Source organism: Pelecanus crispus, chromosome 9, assembly GCF_030463565.1.
Source record: "Pelecanus crispus isolate bPelCri1 chromosome 9, bPelCri1.pri, whole genome shotgun sequence".
Classification (NCBI taxonomy): Eukaryota; Metazoa; Chordata; class Aves; order Pelecaniformes; family Pelecanidae; genus Pelecanus; species Pelecanus crispus.
The window spans coordinates 15,655,169-15,676,765 of NC_134651.1; the positions used below are offsets into that span (position 1 = coordinate 15,655,169).

The 21,597-nt window shown below is 47.7% G+C and overlaps 1 protein-coding gene across 2 annotated transcripts; it reads right to left on the reverse strand.

Annotated features, from left to right (window-relative positions):
• Positions 1-1,471: 1,471 nt before the first annotated feature.
• On the reverse strand, positions 1,472-21,579 carry LOC104036773 (D-beta-hydroxybutyrate dehydrogenase, mitochondrial). Of its 2 annotated transcripts, XM_075716723.1 has the most exons (6): positions 21,457-21,579; positions 17,259-17,369; positions 9,567-9,708; positions 5,352-5,504; positions 3,122-3,635; positions 1,476-1,498 (listed from the first exon to the last, which is right to left on the reverse strand). In XM_075716723.1, the coding sequence occupies exons 1-5, from the start codon at positions 21,577-21,579 to the stop codon at positions 3,154-3,156; spliced, it is 1,011 nt and encodes a 336-aa protein (XP_075572838.1). In that variant the 3' UTR covers positions 1,476-1,498; positions 3,122-3,153. The 2 variants fall into 2 exon arrangements, with proteins under 2 accessions (XP_075572837.1, XP_075572838.1); XM_075716722.1 differs by having other exon boundaries at positions 1,472-3,635.
• Between the last annotated feature and the right edge of the window lie 18 nt (positions 21,580-21,597).

A 21,597-nucleotide genomic window follows, 5' to 3' on the forward strand; every position in this document is an offset into this window, starting at 1 on the left:
GGGCTAAACCAGGAACCACAGGTGCCATGAAGTCTGGGACACACACTGGGACTTGTCACTGGTTTGGGACTTTGTTTTTGGTCAAGCAATCTGGAGTATCCAGACTCACAGTGCTTGCTTGGGAGACCACAGGAGGCCCCTTGCTGTGTTAAGCTGAACCAGAGCAAACATGACATGCAGAAGACCACCTCTTGTTTCCCAGCGTCATCGTAGAGAACCAGGCTGATCTGAAAGGGAAACAGAAACACTTTACAAAGGCTGAAGGGTGTCATCGCTGTCTTCCAAAGCATTGTGAGAAACATGCAGAAAAAGGTAGGACACTGCCAAGGCCTCAGCAGCTGGCCCTTGAAAAAAAAGCCCCAGGAACCTTTGGCAGCCTTACTCCTCGTAGGATATGACAGCAGCAATAAGCATGGACTTCCAGGGGATTTCACTGAACTTCTTTCTGTCTTCTCCGTCCTCCAGCTCTGAAGGTCACCGTCAAATGGAATTGAGATTTCTTGCCTCTGTTACTCACCAGCAAGACAACGATCTGCTCTCAATGCCTGCATTAATGCAACACTACGGTGTGAAACAAGGGTCTGGCTGCCTCAGGGAACAGATTTCAGAATGAAGTTTTCACTGGACACTGAACAGCTGCTGTAAGCTCAAGATGGGAAGGTACCTGCTCGGTCATCTTGGCTTTGCTCCGCTGGCTCAGAGTTCACGTGATGACCTGCATCGTACGGAAACACTTGGTACTTGCTCTTCCCGCACCAGCACTCCGCTCCTCTTGCCTCTAGACAACTACCCAGAGCTCCCCACCCAGGCAGACACCAGATCAGGCACTGACAGCTCACCTGAGCACTTCTCAGGGGGCAGAGGAAGGGACTGGGGCTCACATGCTGCGAAATCCTAACCCTGACATGGCCACGAGGTCCTTGCATGGCCTCAGACACTTCTTGGCTTGCAAGTCTCCGTTCTGCCTGTAAGAAGAGCTAATCCTTATTGCCAGGCAGCTGTAGCATTTGGATTAGTTACACGCAGAGTGCTGAGGCAATGAATAATGCGCAGTACCACTCTCTCAACACTGTCAGTTGAGGGAAACCACATAAAATACAAACACTGACGGTGTGTGTTTGCAGAGAGGCCTCTCTAGCTGCCTTCTGCTGATGAAATGGGTCGTACTGCCCATTCTGCTCCAGGCAGTTCTCACTGAGCCTCCACAGTCCCACTACCTGCTGAACCACCACCACCTCCTTAATTACTGAGCCCAATTAAATCCCGACCTCAGATGCAAAGGGGGTGGGAGAAACAATGTAGAAATGAGCACTGGAGACACAGACATGTGCTTTACAAATCTCAGAGTTTATTTTTCTCTCTGTGCAAATCAGCGCTACTTAACATTACTCACATTTCACAGTGCAGGGGGCAGAAGTGATTACAACACTGCTTAAGCTGCAGTTCAGTGGGATCATTCTCAGTCCTGGATCCCAGGCAATCTCCATGTGCTGATGATCTGGAATAGAAAAGAACTGCACAGCCAGCATTTCCAGCAGTTGTTACTTGTAATACAAGCTACCTCCACAGCATCTCCAAGGGAAGCCTACTTTCGTCTCAGGTATCACAGCATTCACGGCTGCATGCAGATTCCAAGCATTTACAGCCAGCAGCATATAAAAGGTTTATGGCACAGTTTCCAAGTCAGAGCTAGCAAAGACAGATGAGGAAAGAGCAAACAGTAAGCTCTTTCCGTAGTCACTTAATCTCCCATAGAACAAAACGGAATGCAGTTTAGCAGAAGGGAAAGCTGGTCCCTAGGGTGAGAGGGCAGGGTCCCAGCCTGGCCAGCAGTGCCCACAGCCCGCTGGCTGCTCCACTAGTGGTCACCACTGGGACAGAGGGAACGGGGCGTGAAGCCAGGCAGCCCCAGCACTTGGAAAAATGATTGAAAACCCTGTACATGGCAAACAGGAGAGACCCTTGGGGATACTGTGCAAAAGTAGCTCATACCAGTTATCAGGAAGTTCTCTGAGGGGACAATCATGTGTGACATGGAAATTTTATTGTGCAATATTAAAAAAAGGAAACGTGTTGCTTAAAGCACCCTTCCAGAGCTCACAGTCAGGCCACACTAGCTGCACAAGTGCCCCTGTCGCTGATCAAGTGCAGAGGAGATGAAATCAAAAAACTGATTTGGGAAAGCAAGAGCAGCTCCCTCACCAGCAAGAGGGAGCCTAGCATGGGGCAGCGACATGGGCGAAGCAGGGGGGATGGCTGGGCAGTCTCTGTACTGCTGCCTGAGTAGTTCAGGCACCGGTACCTAAGGTAGCAGTCAGAGGAGCCAAATTTGCTTGCTACATCAGATTCAAGCCCGTCCTGCAAAGCTCATCAGTAATGGGTAGAGAGAGGCTGCAAGTCCCAGCATCCACAGGGCCTGACTGAGGGATGGCTCAGACCTCCCTCATCATTAGAAGGGCTTTTCCCTGCCCAGGCTGTCTGCAGTCGCTGGCTCAGGCAGCTCCTGGCCACAGTGCTGGGAGGGAAGAAGCCCTCTTTGCAGGGATCTGACCCCCCCGAGCTAGGTAATGAGGCTGTTTAGAGGCAGTGTTGCTGTTTTCCTGGAAAGAACAGACAGTCACAGCACAGCAGAGCTTCCTAGCGGTGTCATGAAAACAACGGAAGGCTGTGACTGACCCATTTTCAATAAAATGGAAAACTCTGCTTTTGTTCCCCATTTTAGTTTCTCCCTTCGAGACATCTCATAGCAACAGCTTTCTTCTGCTATTAGCAGCCTGTCCTTGTAAGGAAAAGCAAGAGACTATTAATGAGCCAAATTTATCACTGGGGGAACTCTGCTGACCTAATTACACTAGCTACATATTTGACCCATTATGTTAACCTTCCTCTGCCTCCCCCACAGTTAAAAGGAAAACACCTTTCAACTTTAATCAGGACAGCAGGGAATACAAAGAGCAAGAATTAGGAAAAAAACCCCAAAAGTCATGCTGTTCTCAGCATCCCACAACACAAGACTTGAAGCCATAACCCAAAGTGAAAGCACATGTGACTACAGGGGAGATGCATCAGCAATGGGTGCAGACAGCCCTGACTAGGTCTGCTCTGCCCTGTGCGTACGTACGAGCGCTGGAAGGGTGCCTGAAGGACAGCCACCTACAGGGTGGCTCCAGGGACGTAAAGCCAGTCGGCAATGGCAGTGGGCAGGTGAGTCATGACTTGCAGCCTCACCCACCAGTAGGTCTCCATGGGACTGTAACGGTTACTCGGGTGCGTGGAAGTGAGCGCATCGGTGATGTCGTTCAAGACCAGAGACATGTCCTTCAGGCCACTGTTAACAAAGGACTTCATCAGGGCCACGTGGTGAGTGAAATACTCCCTCCCATAGTCCTCCCGCACAGTGTCGCTGGCTCCGCTCCACAGGGCCTCAGCCTGCTTGTCAATGCCGTCTGCCGTCAGGATGCCTGTCGCTGCCACAAAGTTACTGGGCTCAATGAGGATGACTCTGACACCCCAGCGGTACATCTCCTGCCGGAGGCAGTCAGAGAAGGCTGCCACACCAAACTTGGAAATGCAATAGCAGGAGCGAGATGGACTCACCATCCGTCCCAACATGCTTGTGATATTCACCACACGGCCTAGAGAGAAAAGAGCAGGGAGAGCTAATGGGTTGCAGAAGCAGCAGTCAGAACATCCCAGTAAAAAGGTGCTTTGTTGGATGATGCTGATTTGTAAAATCTGAGTCTTGAAGAGGTGTTCAAGTCTGCTGTCAAAGAGCCTCTCTCTCCTGACTCAAGCAAGGCTAGCCCCTGCCCTGACCTCCTCCAGGGATGGTACACATGCCTGCCTCCCTATTAAAAAGGATTTACAAAGCATACAAGACATTTCCCTCCTAATTTCTAAATATGGCTGTACCCAGATCTTTTGAGGCTACTAGCTGTGCGCTCTCACATCAGTGTGCCTCGCTCCTGTGTCTTGCTAGAGAAGGGTTCAAGCTCTCAGCTAGCAGGGTTATGAACTGGAAAGCGCACAACACAGCATGATGCCGCACAAGCATTCTGGTTCTTTCTGTAAGCATGACAGCTCATCTGCAGCCACTCTGCCTAATGCAGCTACATGCTTCTAGACCTGAGCTGGATTGCAGAGAACCAGTAGAGCTTTCTCTGAACCTGCAGCATGAGCACCACAGCCGGCCAGCCAGGAGTGCCTAGAGTGCTACGTGCCTGGGACAAACGGAGAGGAGACTTGACATGCTGCTGCCTATGGGGCAGCGAAGAGCAATTGTCCCATCTGCTACAAGCAGCCCATGCCAGCCAAATTGCAGAGCTCTGGCAGCTTGTGTTAGATCATGCACTGCCTAGGGGCAGTGACAGCAGTGGTCACTCCTCTGTGGGTGGCTCTGTCCTTTCCCAAGACATGTGCAATTATGCTTTCAGATGCACTTACAAACAGGCCCTTGAAATCTCACCAGCCATTTTTACAGAGAGGGTTTTCACAGCCGTGGAGCATGACACCCTTCTGCAGCTTGAAATTTTAGCTGAGAAACAAGTGGGTGGCTCTGCTCTCTCATTCCAGACCTAAATGCAGCTTGGAGGGACTGTGAGAACCACCTGCTGACCTGATGGGTAAGCTACTTTTTGTAGTGAGATGGGGCTTGTTTAGTGGGTACTTACTTTCTGTAAATGGTATCTGAGCAATATTCTCAGTATAACCCCTTTCTGTCCTCACAGAACACGCAGCTGTGCCAGCATTCTCCCACATGTGCTAAATAAAGAAGCTTTTCAGTGTTCTGCCCATACGTATCTTTTTTCTTTTAATAAAACAAAGATTTTTTGATAATACTGTTGTCTTGTAAAATGTCTCTAAATTGTCTCTAATGTCTAAATTGTCTCTAAAATGGCTGCTATTGATCTTCATTTATTCCACCACTACCACTCTGCAATCATCTGCAAATTGAATAACATGAAGGGGGAAGATTCAGTTACCCAAACATAAGCACTTGGTGGACTTTGGAGGCCAGAAGTACCTTGTCTGGCCTCCAGTCACTTTTTCTAAAGGTGGCCTGGGTCCTGTGTCCTATCTGCCAGCACTGCATGAAGGTTTCTGATATCCTGGAATGTTTAAGATAGCACCTGCTGTGTAGGTTCCTGGACTGCCCCCAGAGGGGCCCATACCACCAAACACTTACGCAGCACTTTGAACCCTGCTGTCTAGTTTGCCTGCATGCCTCGGACACCCTCCTTGGACTGCACAGGCATTCCTTGAAGCAGAGTCTGAGTCATGATTTTTAGCTACATCTCTTTGCTGTACTGTAAAAGCACTCTCTGAGTCTTGCCACGCTGCCCAGCATGTACCTTTAGCTCTGCGAATGAGGGGCAGAAAAGCCTTTGTCACCCTCACGGTGCCCCACAGGTTGATCTCTGCCACCTTCTTGTAGTTGTCTAAACTTGCAAATTCCACCTCTCCGAAGGTCGAGACGCCAGCATTGTTCACCAGGCCCCACAGACCTGCCGACAAACACGTGGTTAAAGAACGGAATGAGGAAGAGTGTCGCAGAGAAGCAGCTTTCCTTGCTGTTCAAAGTAACCCAACCCCTTGACAAAGTACTGGGCACTTTTGTAGAAAAAAAGTTGTAGAGAAAAACCCAGCAAGGAGATGAAATGCACTCCTGGTATATCAGAAGTGAAGCCAGTGGGGCTTGTTTGGAGCCCCAGGGAGAGTGATGGGGTCACACAAGCATTGCCTCCCTGAATGTCTCCTCTAAGGTCAAATGCTGTCCTGGGGCTTTGTACAGCTGGATCTGGCTGACCCTCTTTTGTGCCTCCTCTTGGTCCCAGGTTTGTCTTCACTCAGTGACTTTATCATGGCTTTTGTAATTTGGAGGCAGCTGGACTTTCCCTCAATTTAAAAAAAAAAAGGAAGGAAAACAAGTATATTTGAGTTCTAAATCCCCTTCACAACTCTGACTCACTGTTTTGGAGAGTGCATGGTATCGATCTGCAGGTTGATGGCCCGGTTAGCAGCTGCTGTATTTTAGTTCAAGTGTTCAGTTTCCCTCAATCCTACCTATAGCAGAAGATGGCAAACTTACAACCAACCCTTAAAACTACTAGAATTTAAAAAGGGATGTCTTTTGTGCATGCAGTCTTGTCAAAATTAAATTGACTGCGCTTACCAAGAGCTTCTGCACTGAGCCCCTTATATGTCCAGGACTTAGCAGGTCACTGAGCACTTGACCCTTCGAAGCGATTACTGCAGGAGTCGCAGTGGCAAACATTTGTAGGACTGAGTCCATACTTTGTGAATTTGTTGAAGCACAGGACTATGCAGCCATAAACTGCAGGAGGAGCAAACAGAAGAGCCGGAACAAGATAACAGAGTTGCTTCTTATTAGATGTCCTGCCATACACCATGGTTATCTTTCAGTGTGTTAAGTACCCAGCTGGAGTTGGGGCCCCTTTTTACTCCCTGACTTTCCTCTTACCACCAAGAACACACACAGGGCTAAAAAGGAGTCTTCATGTCCAAGGAGCAGTGACATTGCTATCAAAAGCACCCACATCATGCCACCCTGTTGACAAAACTTATCAAGCTCTCTCTCAAAATTTTTGGGCTGTTTGCCCTGCCTCTGCTCCATAGCTTCCCTGCCCTGATGTATGAAAGTCTTTTAATAACTTAAAGCCTATATTTGTTCATGGTCAGATAGTGACCATGTATTGCACCAAACACGGCCCTCTAAGCAAATTGTAATATTCCATCATTGCCCAATAAATACCAATGGAATTTATCCTCCTGGTGCATTTAAAAACACCAACATGCCCTTGCTAGACTGGCTCTCTACTCTCACACCAGCCCTAGTAACCCTGCCCTGTTCCCAGCTAAGTTCGTTTTCCCTGAAGGCTGTTGACCAGCTGTGTATAGCAGACCAGAGAAGGTCACATCCTACCTAGTGACAACAGTGCATTAACCATTCCCTCATGGTCTGTCCCAGAATGGATTTGCCTATTATAGCTGCCACCATTCCTGCATCTCCCAGCTCTCATATGGCGATCCCAGCACCCCTTTTGCCCTGCATACCTGTCTCAGACAGACAGTGGTGAATATTGTTCCAGTTCACTGGCCTGCAGCTCTATCCTCCTCCAGAACACACCTTTCCCAATCCCCACCAGGCCACAACAGCCCCAGGGACTGTTTGGGATAACAGCTAAGTCGTGGGCTGCAGCAAAAGCCAAGAAAACATCTTGCTCACCTATCCTTACTTCCATTTTTATTAATTCAAGTTTCTAAATACTGCAGTCAGGTAGTTCTACTCCTGCTCTGCCCAAGATCCCCTGCCTGTTGCCACTGCACTTACTGAAGCTGCCAGCTTTAATGGGTCAAGATAACCCTGAAATTCACACTGGCCGCCAGCACAGCATCTCAGCCTGAATGGGGTTCCCTGTGCTGCTGCAAAGCAGGCTCTAATCACTAGCAGGAGGACCATGGAAATAGGGCATCTGATGGTGTAATTTCATGACTAACAAGAAACTATGCAGAGCAAATTTAGCAGGGATTTACCACAGACCACAGAAGACTCAACCTGTCAGTCCCAAACTGACCTCTGCAGAGTATTCCTGATTCTAAATTTCTCTACAACGATTTCCCATTTCTTGGGTTACGAGGTTAGATCCAGGGACGTTCATGAAAACATTATTTACAATAGCTCATTCTTGGAATTTCATTGCTCACCGATCAGGTCACGTTACGTACGGAACAAAGTGCTGATAGGTACCCGGTCACAGTGCTGTTTGCTGGACAGCGGTGTGTTTACTGAGCAGAGCCTTATCACTATTATTTCTTTAGTGTCAACAATACAGTGGGAACTGCGTAAGATTGAAAACAAACAGGGCACTCCTATCGAAATGAGTTTAGCCTTACGTACACAGCACAGGGAGAAGAGGTATAAATGTACAGCACAAGAACTGTTCTGCACTAGCTCCTCTGGGGCCACGCTCAGTGTGCAACAAGCACCTCTGTGCAAGGCACCTCAGTCTCAATAGTATCTATGTTCCAGCACTTATTTATTGAGCACTATTTATTGGCAAGCCCCAAACACCAGTCACACTGATGGGCCTAAAAAGAAGCCTTTGCTGCTTTGCACGCTGTGCTGGAGCAAACAACTAAAGGATAAGGCTCTCAAGAGCAGGAGGAACTGGTCCAACTTGCTGATCAAGGATGCAAGACTTCTCTGTCCCTGCTACACACATGGTTTTGCAAACACTGCTGCATTTATAGAAGCGACAGAGCTGCTCCATTACAAGCTTTCACTCAGTGGATAAATGGCTCTGTGCCACCACTGCTGTTGCTGGGCTCTTCAGGAAAAGCTTGAGAAGCTGTGAAATGTGTGACAAGCGCTGGGTGATTGTGTAGGAAGAAAAATCATGCAGAGAGAACATGTGTGGGATCAGAGTTTGTACGTAACTTGGTTACATTTCGTATGCTTTTTTTAGGAGGAAGGGTGTGCTCACGTAATTTGCATGAAGATTAGAGCTATTATTTACTAGCTTCATATTTGCTGTGAACAAAGACAGGCTCATAGCAGTCTCATCCAAGCTTCCAGAAGAGCAACCACCCTCCAGCCACGTGACCCTTAAGTCCTGGAGCCACAGACATGAAAATTCAGTCCACCCTCAGCCTGGGTCTACAGCTGCTGTCCAGCTTGCTACTTGCACAGAGGCTGCAGAGAAACGTATGCAGGGCAAGAAGCCTCACAACCTCACCACATGGGAAGAGGTTAGGTGGTATCACACCAGGCTCCGACTGCAAGCTCACATCCCACTGCCAAACCACTTCCAAGAAGGAAAGAAGCATGCACAAGGGACTCCTGTCTTCTTTCACATGCTCTTAGGCCCATGAGTTGGACTTGTGTGTAAGGTGGCATGTGGATTAACGGGGTCTATGCCAAGCCCATCCTGGATCCTGCCTCACATCACCTCTGGGATGTTGGTTGCATGGCAAACCGAAAGCGTGGATTGACCTGGCTGAAGAATAATCCAGGTTTGGGGGCAGGTCAGTTTTGTGCTCCAGCTTGGCATTCAATTACAGAAACAGGTTGTACCAGCACAGCAGAGGAGAGAGCAGTAAACAGCCAGGGCCCGTCACCTCTTCACTAGCAGTATCACTACGGAAAGGTCTGTGTGAGCCAGGCTGCTGCAGGAGCACCAGGAGGGGATCAGGCTCTGGCCATCCTATGCCCTTCACAGACGCTCAAGGAGAAAGACACAAGCTCTTGTGGGCTTGCTGCCACTCATTGCTTTTTACGGGATATAGAGTTAAAGCCTAATCCTTCAACCAGTCTTGGTCTCTTTCCATGTGACCAGCACATCAAAAGCAAGACGATTCTCACTGACCCAGGTACAGTGCTGCCCGACAGCCAGCCACACACTGTCATAGGCCTCCAGGTTTGTTAACCCTCTTTTGGTGGTGCAGAGACGGAACGACGTGGCCAGTGCATGGTCTGCTCTGTAGGAAGGATTCTGTGAGCACAGAAAAGAGCCACCTGTGTTGGAAATACAAAGATCCCCACATACCTTCCTCTGGCTCCTTCAGGGTCCTCTTCACAAAATCCACAGCCTGAGCCACCTCCTGATCACTACACACATCCATCTGTAGCACTTTCATGCGATCTGACTTCATGTTCTTCAGCTCCCTGGCTCCATCTCCATTCTCATCCTGCCCAGCAGAAAAGAAAGATGTCCCGCTAAGATGGGCAAGGAACCGTAATGCAGCTTGGGGCCAGGCATGTTCACATGGACAGGAAATAGAAGCTATTGAAATTGCACACAGAGGTATAAACCTGGTGCAAAAATAGGCATGTGAGCCACACAAACCAGTGTGCAACCCATGGCCATCTTCCTATTCCCTCCAGCACAGCCCCTACATCTGCATCAGTGACCCACTGCTCTGAAGAGCCACAAAGTCCCTGCTGTTTGCTCCTCACATGAAGGGTTTCACATCAATAACACTATCAGCCTGGGATAACCGTGGGTGACTCTCCACTGCCTCAGTCTCCACGCTCTGCAGGTAACATAGCAAGCACTTGTACATAAATCAGAGTCAGATTTTCTAGGCTTAAAAGCAAAAGGCTCATTAGGCACCGTACTCATCTCATTCCAAAATACTGCCTGGCTTCTAATGAAATAGTATTGTCAGACCACTTTGGAAACAAGACAGCAGGGACACCTTTGGCGTGCCTAACAGCAAACAGACTGATGCTGCAGGATACAGCAGAAAATGTTTACAGCTGAACCTATATAATAATAATATTTTTCTCTTACTACACAGCAGAACAGGATGCACAGGAATACGTGAACAATGGAGATCTGCCACAAAATGACAAGATCACAGACAGGAGCCATGAAAGGAGGAGATTCTGGCTGAGGAAGCAAGAACAAGTCTTTTTTTTCCACACTATAGGTGATAAGAATGTGATGGCTCTGCTTTCCTTTCTGTCCTTCTCCTTTCTTTCCTTTTTTTTTTTTCCATCCTCTGCTGCTATCATTAGAGATTCTGTTACTATTGTGTTGGGTTTTTTGTTTAGTCAAACCTAAACACAGTTCAAATTCCAAATTTTACCTGGTCACTTCCAGACAAGACTGCTGCCTAAGCCTTACAGCCTTGCTCAGGTGGTATATAATAAGTACAAGAGGAAAGAGCACAGATTAGCCATGCAGTTTCACAGCAAGCTCGAGATTTAATTCACCAAACTACTCCCTGAATCACAGGCTCTGCCTCATTAGGGAGGAAGAAGTTATGAATTGGTGAGTCACCATGCCTGGCTGCCACTCTTCCTTTAGCACTTGATACCAACTCCCACAGCACAAGGGCAAACAAGGACAGCAACCCTCCCACAGTCACCTGCTCAACTGCCTCAGCAGCCAGGCTGATGTAAAAAACATGTAACCGCTTAGTTTTTCTATACGTATCTCAGGCTATTTAATGAATATATTGTGCAACATCTCACCTCCACCTTCAGTCCAATGAACAATGACATATAATGAAGGAAAAGAGCTGAAATGTCCATCACAGCCTTGAGCAAAACAGGGTAGCTCTCTTAAAAATCAATATATAGTTACACCAGAGCTATGACAATAGTAGGAATTAATTCCTGGCCCCATGGCTGCATATCATTTCACAGCTGACTTATTTCCAGGTATCACAAAAACAGCAAATAAAGACTTGAAGCTTTTCTAATGCACATCGAACATGGTGACATGCAGTGTCTAGCCCTCTTATCTAGCCATGAAAAGAATCTCTGGCAGTGCCGTTTTAAGTAGTCAATGGCACAGTCACCAAAATATTATATTCCCTTTGAAACGGGGGAGGGTTGTGTGATGCCTCACTACATTTCTGGAAGATGCTCTTGCATCTCACCAAGTTCCACAAAAAAACTTTCAGCTACTTAACAGTGAATAAAGTGGAGCTAATTCAGCTTGCAAAGAGAGAGATTTACTGTATCTATACAGAAACGAAAACTTAATTATATCTGTACTCAAGTACCAGCTGTCATTTCAGAGCACTGAAAACACCTTTCATAGAACCATAGAATGCTTTAGGTTGGAAGGGACCTTTAGAGGTCATCTAGCCCAACCCCCCTGCAGTGAGCAGGGACAGCTTTAACCAGATCAGGTTGCTCAGAGCCCCGTCCAACCTGACCTGGAACGTTTCCAGGGATGGGGCCTCCACTACCTCTCTGGGCAACCTGTTCCAGTGCCTGACCACCCTCAGTGTAAAAAAAGTCTTCCTTAAATCAGTCTGAATCTACTCTCTTTTAGTTTAAAACCATTACCCCTTGTCCTGTCACAACAGGCCCTGCTAAAAAGCTTGTCCCCATCTTTCTTATAAGCCCCCTTTAAATACTGAAAGGCTGCCATAAGGTCTCCCTGGAGCCTTCTCTTCTCCAGGCTGAACAACCCCAACTCTCTCAGCCTTTCTTCACAGGAGAGGTGTTCCATCCCTCCGATCGTTTTTGCGGCAGTCCTCTGGACCTGCTCCAACAGGTCCACATCTTTCCCTGCATGTTTTTTAACCTGTCATAATCCTTATAAACAAGAAATACTTCAAGTGTTTTTTGAGAAACAAAGTCATAGGCCAGCAACTTAAAAATCCAGCATAAATAGTTTGTATTAGTCATATTGAAATGAATTTTCCTCCTCACCAATGCAACTCAATTTGCAAAGTTACATTCCCAGCTACAATTTACTCATTGTTGACAAAGCATATTGATTTTGGAAGACTGACTTCAACATGCAATATCAATTGGGAGCACTTTTCATAGTTGCAGACACCACCTCAGCCACTGTTTAACTGTAAAACAAATTGATTAACTCTTATGTCCAGAAAACCTCTTCACAAATGAAGCAGCTATGTATTTTTATGGAAAGAAGTGAACATCATCTTATGTTCTGTGGTCTTCAGGGGCTCTAAGCACACTTCCTCCTTGGTTTTTAAATGGTAGATTTGCTGGCTGGGAAAATGCCTGCAGCAGTTCCCATGGCAGCAGCCAGGCTGTCCTCCCTGGGATGGCCTTCGTGGCCTTGGGACTGAACAGCAGGAGCCACGCAGCAGCGCGAGTTAAATGCGGTCCTGGCAGCATTGGCCCAACTGCTCCTGCAAAACCCCTCTCCTTTGCTGTTGTCCTGGTTTTGGCTGGGATAGAGTTAATTTTCTTCCTAGTAGCTGGCACAGTGCTGTGTTTTGGATTTAGTAGGAGAAGAATGCTGATAACACACCGATGTTTTAGTTGTTGCTAAGTACTGCTTATACTAGTCAAGGACTTTTCAGCTTCCCATGCTCTGCCAGATGCACAAGAAACTGGGAGGGGGCACAGCCAGAAGAGTTGATCCAAACTGGCCAAGGGGCTATTCCATACCATATGATGTCATGCTCAGTATGGAAACTGGGGGGGGTTGGCTGGGGAGCAGCGATCGCTGCTCGGGAACTGTCTGGGTATCGGTCGTCGGGTGGTGAGCAATTGCATTGTGCATCACTTGCTTTGTATATTATTATTATTATCATCATTATTATATCGTTATTATTATCATTACTATTTTACTTTATTTCAATTATTAAACTGTTCTTATCTCAATCCAGTTTTTCTCACTCTTACTCCTCCAATTCTCTGCCCCATCCCATCGGGGTAGGGGGAGTTAGCGAGCGGCTGCGTGGTGCTTAGTTGCTGGCTGGCGCTAAACCACGACAGCTGTCACTTTTTTTTTTTGGTCTGATTTTTGTCCTCTCAAGAGAATCTCCCAGCTTCCCCTTCCCTGTTCCACCAGAGTTGAAGACTGCCCTGCTCCAGCCCAGCCTGCTGCCCAAGTAGTCTCCAGAGAGGCCTTCAGTGGGACTTGGCCGTTTCCTCCCAGCTATCTCATTTCCCCCAGTTATCCTGCCCTCGCAGCCCAGCACGGCTCTGGCTGCCCACCCCACCTCCTGCCTAGCAGGGGCTGCTCCTGGGCGGGGAGCCCGACAACCGCACAAGCCCTCCCCACCCAGCAGAGGAGCCTTGCTCCAGCTTTCGGCTGCCTCCCCTTCTCCTCACTCGCTCCTCTCCCCTCCCCTGCTGCAGTTTGGAGGATCACACAGGGGTGTGTTAGCGTGCTGAGAGCCCTCCTGTAATGCACCGAGCCACGGCCTTTTCTCATGGAAGCTCGTGGGATTCAGGATTAGGTCCTGGCAAGCACTCGGGCGCCCGCAGCGAGGTGTCAGTAGGAACCAGGAGGCACAAGCACAATGCTGAACACCCGTGGATCCGGCTGGCTCGCTCCATCTGCGCCAGCTGTCCCCCCGACGGCTGCCTACCCACCCGCTCCCTTCCTGAGTTTCCTAGGCGGAACACCTTGTATTTGTCATTACTGGATTCCATCTAATTGATTTCAGACTCCATCTAATATAGGAATAATTTTGAACCCTATTCCCCAAAGGGCCTGCAATCCTCCCTGCTTGGCACCGTGCACATTTTTTTTCCAAGTGAATTCTATTTCGGGGGGCACTTCCAAGAAAATTTCACTGGGACTGAACAGCAGTCACAAGCTTAGAGCATAAGTTTGCTCATGAGACTATCATGAGGAACTGTGTCAAAACCCTTATTCAAGATACATTTATTCCTTCTGCTTTAACCACTCTGCTGCTTAGCCAGACCGAGATTAGACTGACATGGCACAGTCTGTTCCTGGTAAACTTATACAGACAGTGTGTATCACACTATGATCTAGACATTTGTAAAATTGACAGATCAGTGTGTTGCAACTTCATCTAGTGCACCAAAGGTGAGCTGCCTGGTTGGCAGTGCCAGAGGTCTGTCTCCTTTGGGAAGGGAAGTACAATGTCTGCCCTCTTCCAGCCTTCTGGAAATCCCCTGGCCTCCAGGTGCTCCTGAAAATATCCCCCATGGGGCAGAAATCATAATGGCTCATCCTTTAAATGTTCTTCAGTACTTTTCATCAGGCCTGGTGAACTTGAACACATCCATTTATGTAAACATTCCCTGTTCTTTCCCTTTTCTCACCTGCAGCCCTCATGAAAACTGCTGGCAGTAGGCATCTGAAAACAATTTATCCTTTTTTTCCAGTAAGATCAAAGAAAATAAGACAATGATTATTTTGACTTTTTCTGTCCTTTCTACTTTTCAGATTATTTTGTAATTGATTTCTGTGGTTTTTTTCCCATCTTAATGCTAATATGTTAACAGAAACTTTCTCTGTGGACTTAGTTGTCCTTGCTAAATGAAATCCCTTTTGCACTCGATCCTCTCCAGTTCTATACCAGCCTGCTTGCAGTATTCTTGTTATTCCTGTAGCTTTATTTTTGACTGTCTGATCATTAAAAAGCTCCTGATGCACCTGACAGCGTACCATCTTGTATTTAATGCAAGAGCCTTCTGTGGTGGCTAGTATATCAGGGATCCTTTAATTCTCAGTATAAAAGCATGCAAGTAAGTGATGATGGAGTAACTATGTGTGAACTAATAGCCTGGCATCTGCTCTACGACAACTGCCCCCATACCTGCTCTGACCCTGCAGTGAACCCGCAGCAGCTCACTCTTCTCTCATGACAGGGTAAGTTTCCTTGCATTTGTCACGAGCAGTCACACGCACATGGCCAGTTACCACAGGGTAGCTGCATCCTTAGCCACACTGCATGTGCGCTCCTTCATTTATCAGCAATAATCTCTCATATGCTTATACCCCGTTCTTCACAAGTGATCTGACCTAACAGCTCCCTGCCTTCACTGATGTTTCCTGTTTCTTTTGGATCCATCATCCTTTTCTGAAGTCACTATACGCTTCCTTTTCTCAGAGCAGTCGGCTCTAGATTTATAACCATTTTCATCCCACGTCCATTCTACCATTACGTTTTCAGTAAGCTCCTGCTCATCAAATTTTAAATTCCTAGGCTGTTACCTCCCTTAACCATCTAAAACACAAGGCTGTTTCACGAGGATGCTGGCTGTCCCAAGAACCGTAGAAAGCATTCAGCTGTAGTATTTTTGCAACAGCTATCCAGATAACTGTGTTACCACCAGACGCTGTCCTTCAGATGCACCTAACAGCAGATAAGACAACACTAACAATCCGGGGGGGAAAAAAAAAAGAAACAAACCCACAAGTGAAATCCTGGGGCTCCGAGTCCAGGTCTCCTGAAAATTTATTAACACACAGAACAAGAAAAGTCACATTCTCACACTCTCTACCCCTTCAGGGCCAAGTAGTCAGTTAATGTCCTGAAAGTCACCTGCAGATCAACTATGATTGCTGACACATTTTCCACTTCCACACAGAATATACGTAAGAACCACAAAAATTGTGGCTCCAAGTAAGAAGTTGCCAGGCCAGATCAGAGGGGCTGCTGAGAGCTGCCCGGCCACTCTGGGACAGGTAATAATCTGTGATCAAGAAGTAATACCTTTTTTTCCTATCAATAAAACAAGCAAGCAGGCCTCACTTCAGGAGCATTTATTTTCTTTATGTGGCTTCAAATGGAGCATGGCCCTCTCTGCTCCACAGAGTGTGCTGCCTTCTGAACAGCCCTCTCAGACCACCCTATCTCCCCTCTCCTTTCTGTTCCCTACACCTGCTGCTCTGCAAAATGAGTGCCTGACTTGCTATCACCACAGAGGCAGGCATCCCAAAGCAGCATATGACATGATTACTGAAGGATTTACAGAGCCTCCACATGGAAATTTCCAAATAGTGGCAATTTTCCAACAGGACTCTCTTGCTCTCAAGTTACACAATACGTCAGCTGATAATAACTTTCCCTTCTGGTGTGGTGGAAGAACGTAACCTCCGCTGAGATCACACAGGCAATGAGAGCCACCTTTTTTGTTTGTTCTCGCTCTCCACACTACTCAAAAATCTGTAGTCATCACTCCCTGAGCACCTGTGCTGAAATGGCCATCTTCAAACAGAGAAACAAATGGGTATGAACTGATTTTGAATTCAGGTCAGAAATTACATGAGTTTTGACTATCAAAACAGCCAAAAAGCATAGTAAGGGTAAAACTCCAGCAGAGATGGAAGTGGAGCTGGCCCCGTATATAAAGAGGATTACACAACATGGTTACCCGCAAGAGCAGGGACTAGGATGACGGGTCCGCAACCCGTTCTGATTCAGTGTGCCTAAAGTGATCTTTCACAAGTGATGCCATCTGCCAAACACAGGTGACAGAGGGTGAGACCTACAGATATCAGAAAGGTACTGTAAGTTTGTTTATTCAGCTATCCAGAAACTGAATAGCTTCTACAGATCCTGTAGAAGCACAGTTAGAAGACACTTTGGAAAGAGAACCTGAACAAGGCAAGAGAGGTGGCTTGGACATGAGTTTGAAGAGTGTCCACAAAGGAAAGTGACAGAATGAAAGACAGCAACAGAGACGCCAGGGAAGACAGAAAGCCACAGTGCCATAGCAGTCTTGGACTATCAGATTTATTGAGTGTGTTGCAGTATTGCTGAGAGGCATCCAGCAGTGAACAGTGCCCTACTGTGCAAGTTACTGTACAGACATGCAGTTGACAGACAGTCCCTGCCCTAAAGAGCTCAGAATTACAGGAATGACAAGATGCAACAGGCAGATGAAACAATGGAAGATGTAACAATCCCTGCCCACTGCACTTCCTGAGGGTCCTGGACTAGGGTAAACGGAGGCTGCAGATGAAGTTGCTGTCACTTGAGAAGCATTTTTCTCCAATCAAAGAAGAATTTTGATCAATATTACTACTCACCATGAGCAAGCATCCAGCAAAAACAGTAAATCCCTTTGCGTGAAGCTGTTTTGCCAAGGCATGTCCAAAACCTTTGTCACAGCCTGTTATTAGCACCGCCTTCCCTTCAGCCTGTGTGGGGAAAGACAGTAATACGGTATCATCAGATATTGCAATGCTGCAGGCACCACCAGCACCCAGTGACATAGCACAGGAGCAGCTTGCAGCCCTGCAGCCAGGGCCAGCCAGTGTTTAGGAGGTACAATTCCCGCTGCAAGTCAAAGTGGCCATGTACCTGTCTGCACCCTAACCTGACCGCAGCCTAAACCCAGCAATTTCAGTGGAGCTTCTGCTGGGTCAACCAGAGTAAATGAAGTGAATTCCTCATTTACGTAAATTCCCGTGTGGAAACACAACCAGCTCCCAAATACTGTGAAACCCTGAATTTATTCAATTGCTGGTCTGTAACAATTTGTGTTGTCTTGATACGTGAGCTAGAACAGTAACTCTTTCTTTCAAGTATCAGTGGTCAAAGCAAAACAGAAACATTTCAAAAGTTGTTAGTGATCTACCAGCTCATAGGCATTAGAAGAGCGAGCAGCATAGAAAACATCCAAATGATAGTATGTCACCTGCTTGAACTGTACAGCAGCTCTTTTAACTGCAGAATGACTCTCTATTGTCTGTTCCCCACCTACTCCCACTCTATGCAATACTTTCCATGCTGTATTTTAGCATGCAGGAATGTGACTACAGGTTAGGGTTTCCTTCTGAAACACTGCAGTCTTAACAGGAACAACTTATCAAATCCTACGGTTCTCTCCTACGTTATTATCTTTTGACTGACATATAAATTGAAAGAGAAGATTTGATACTCCATCTGGTGTGACACAACAGGCTTGTGATAGATCTGAAAACAGAATCCCAAATCCTGAAGAGAAGCCTGTAGCGAAACACTGCCCATTCATCCTCTTTCTTTGCTTGAAAGCCATCTCTCCCCTGCTCTCCTCACCACAGCTGTGAAGCAATGAACTCCTAACGCTTAAGCCAACTAGCAGGCACCCGCCTGCAGTGCTGCACACTGCTCCAAATGGAAGATTTAGGCTAGACATAAGGAAAAAATTTTTTCAATGAGGGTGGTGAAGCCTGGAACAGGTTGCCCAGAGAGGTAGTGGAGGCCCCAGCCCTAGAAACCTTCAAGGTCAAGTTGGATGGGGCTCTGAGCAACCTGATCTAGTTAAAGCTGTCCCTGCTCACTGCAGGGGGCTTGGGCTAGATGACCTCTAAAGGTCCCTTCCAACCCAAAGCATTCTACGATTCTATGAAACTGAAACCATAACAGTGAGGCAATAATGTGATATAGTAATAAAGATCTAGAGAATGCATCAAGGAAGTGAGGTCACTTCCATCCCTGTGGAGATATCTGCAACTAATATTCCTCGTGACTGTTTAATAACAGCTGGATTATGAAGATTTGTATTTTATACTACTTCCGTGTGAATTGCACTGGCTTGTCCGGCCACTTTTTCAGACAGAACAAGACAATCACCTCTCTGATCTCGTTTTACTGACATGCGTGGTAGTGAAGTGGCAGTAAGGAATAATTGCAGGGTGATAGTGATCAGAGCATTATTGCACAAACTCACGATCAGCAATATGCAAGTAAGATACACCCTGTCCTATCCCATAACTCATCTTGAAGTTACTGCTTTCAAAGGGGAGTCATGATCTGAAGCTGAAATGAGAGATGATCAAAAGTCTACCCTGCATTTATCATACAAACACCCACATTAACACTGATTCCTACACTCAGAAAAAGAGCACCAGCCACAGGCTAGCTCTACTAAAGCTGTGAAGGTAGCTACAGCTAAAGGACAAAAGATAAGTGACAATTCAATATATAGTGACACAACTCCAAGAGATGAGGATCAAGTATGGACCAGATGACAGAATTTGCCAAGGTTACCTCCCACAATAATTCAGCAAGCTGGCCTATGGAAAAGAAAGGATTTGACTGTTTTCTCTGCCTCACCTCCCTTAGACCCTTTGCCTCTAAATCCTGAAGACAGAGGACTTCCCAAAAGAGCAGGAACTGTGCAGGAGATAAGGAGTTACAACTACTTCCAGAACCCACGACAGGCAAACAGAGAAGATGCCCAATCCTCAACCACCATTAGCTCCTTCATCAGCTGGTCTGGTAAGGACAGAGCTCAGCTGCAGGAAATAAAAGCAAATGGCTGGGCTGCGTTCCTGTGTGCATCTAGTTTTAGCTCTCAGCAGCTAGTTTGCTTTCTCTAGTTAAAAAAAAAAAAAACAATACAACCACCAAAATGTAGATGGAAAGGAGGTTTAAAAATCCTCTCAGCTGTCTATAATGGGGAGAAAAGTGAGGAACAACTTGCAGTATGAGAAGGTTCCTGTGATTATTTGTTAATTATTTGCTATTACCCTAATTGCTGGTAATAAAACATGTGACTACAGCAGCATGGTTCGTAACAGACTGAGGCCCCAGCAGCACTAACAAGTGTGCAAAAACCCAAGGGATGTAACAGATCTCACATCTGTAGCTGCCCCCGTCTTTGTGCCATGCCTGGTCGAAAAAGAGCTCCCAGGGATGAGAGCAGGGAGCGACCCCATTCCCAACCAAAAAGATCCTATCCCCAAAAAAACCCTGAACACAGAAAAGCCTGATCATCCTTATCTTTTGAAAGTCCCGAGATAAGGCCTAATGGCCTTGTTCCTGGAGTTTGATAAGGTCAGCCTGCAGCTTTCAGTTTGACACAAAGTGCCGAGGCAGAGAGGACTAGTTATCGCTGCCCTAGCAGGCACCATGGTGACCTTAATCGGCCTCACTCACCGACGGTCACGCAGTGCTGTCAGGAAATACTGCGCAGGAGACGGCACTCGTGTACAGTGCTGCCAGGGCACCTGTAGACCCGCTGCGAGTGCAGGAGGTGCTGCTGTGGTATCCGGGCAGGGTAATACTGCCTGTGTCCTCGCTGTGTGACCCACAGCACTAATACATGTGCTCAAAACAGCTCAAACAGCCCCAGCGAGGCAGCCTGATTTTAACCCCCAGCCAGCTCAGGTGCGCACACCTCACGAGCTTTTCCTACTGGCATACGATCACTTTATTAAATAGTAGAAATTATTTTACTCATGCAGGTGATCTATCAAAATTATACTAATTTATTGCAAAAGAGGCTAAGGGAAGTGAAGCTACTTTTTCAGCCTCAGTCTCTCTGGACAATGTGGGAACTCACCATGCTTGCCTAGACTTTACCTTCTACTGTGTCACTTGTTTTCCGGATCCTGTTCCCTTTTATGCTCTCCCCGACCATCTGCTTGTTATCAAACAGATTAATTTGAAGACGAGAGCAATTACACAGTAAACTTCGCTTGTTCCCTTTTTCCAGAGTCAGGAAGTTGAAGCTTTCAATCCCAGGAAAAGGAACTGAAAATATTCACTAAAGGAAAGGTATTTTCTCAGGTGGGACAGGGAACGTCAGAGGAGCAGAGTAGATGGAAGAAGAGTGAAAGTGAGACGTTGCAAACGCGCCAAAGCTGTTATCTGGCCGTTTCAGACGGGCAGGACTGAGCTGGAGGCCCTGGAGCAAAACCACGTTCACTTGCAAGTTCTTCCCGGTGCCTGCAGAAAAGTTGTCTGGAGCATAAGCAAGAGCAAAGTTAACTCCAATTCAGTGAAAGACCAGACATTTTGTGGTTTGGGTTTTTTTTTTTTTTTTTTTAAAAACAAACATATAAAAGAGACTGGTTATGCAATTCTGTTCCATGCACAGGGCTTTTTTTTCCTCCCTTATGCTCACTTCCAAATTTAGAGCACTGGAACACGCACCCGCTGCGTCGTGAAGCTGCGAAGCAAAGCGGGGTTTCGCAGCAGCGGGGGGCCCCGTGCGAGGGCCCGGCGGCCGCCCGGGGCTGCTGGCAGCGCGGCCCTCACCTCACCTCACCTCACCTCACCACCTCCCCGTGCCGCGCCGCGCCCGCCTCCAGCCGCCACAGCCCGGGCGGCGCCGCTTCGGCGGCCTGCAACTGCCACGGGCGCGAGGCCCCGGCCCGGTTAAACCGAAGCCGGCGGCAGAGGCGGGCCTGAGGGCGCGGCGCCATTTTGGGCCCCCGGGGGAGCCTCCGCAGGCCTCCCCCCGGCGAGCCCCCAGGAGGGGGCCGCAGCCCCCCGGCCCCTCGCCGCGGTACTCACGGGCAAGGCGCGGCGGGCCCGCCGCGGCAGGAGGAGGAGGAGGAGGAGGCGTCGGGCCAGGCGCCGCCCGCCGCCCATCAGCAGCAGCGCAGCGCCCAGCGCCAGCAGCGCGGCGCCCTGCATGGCCGCAGCCTATCGCCG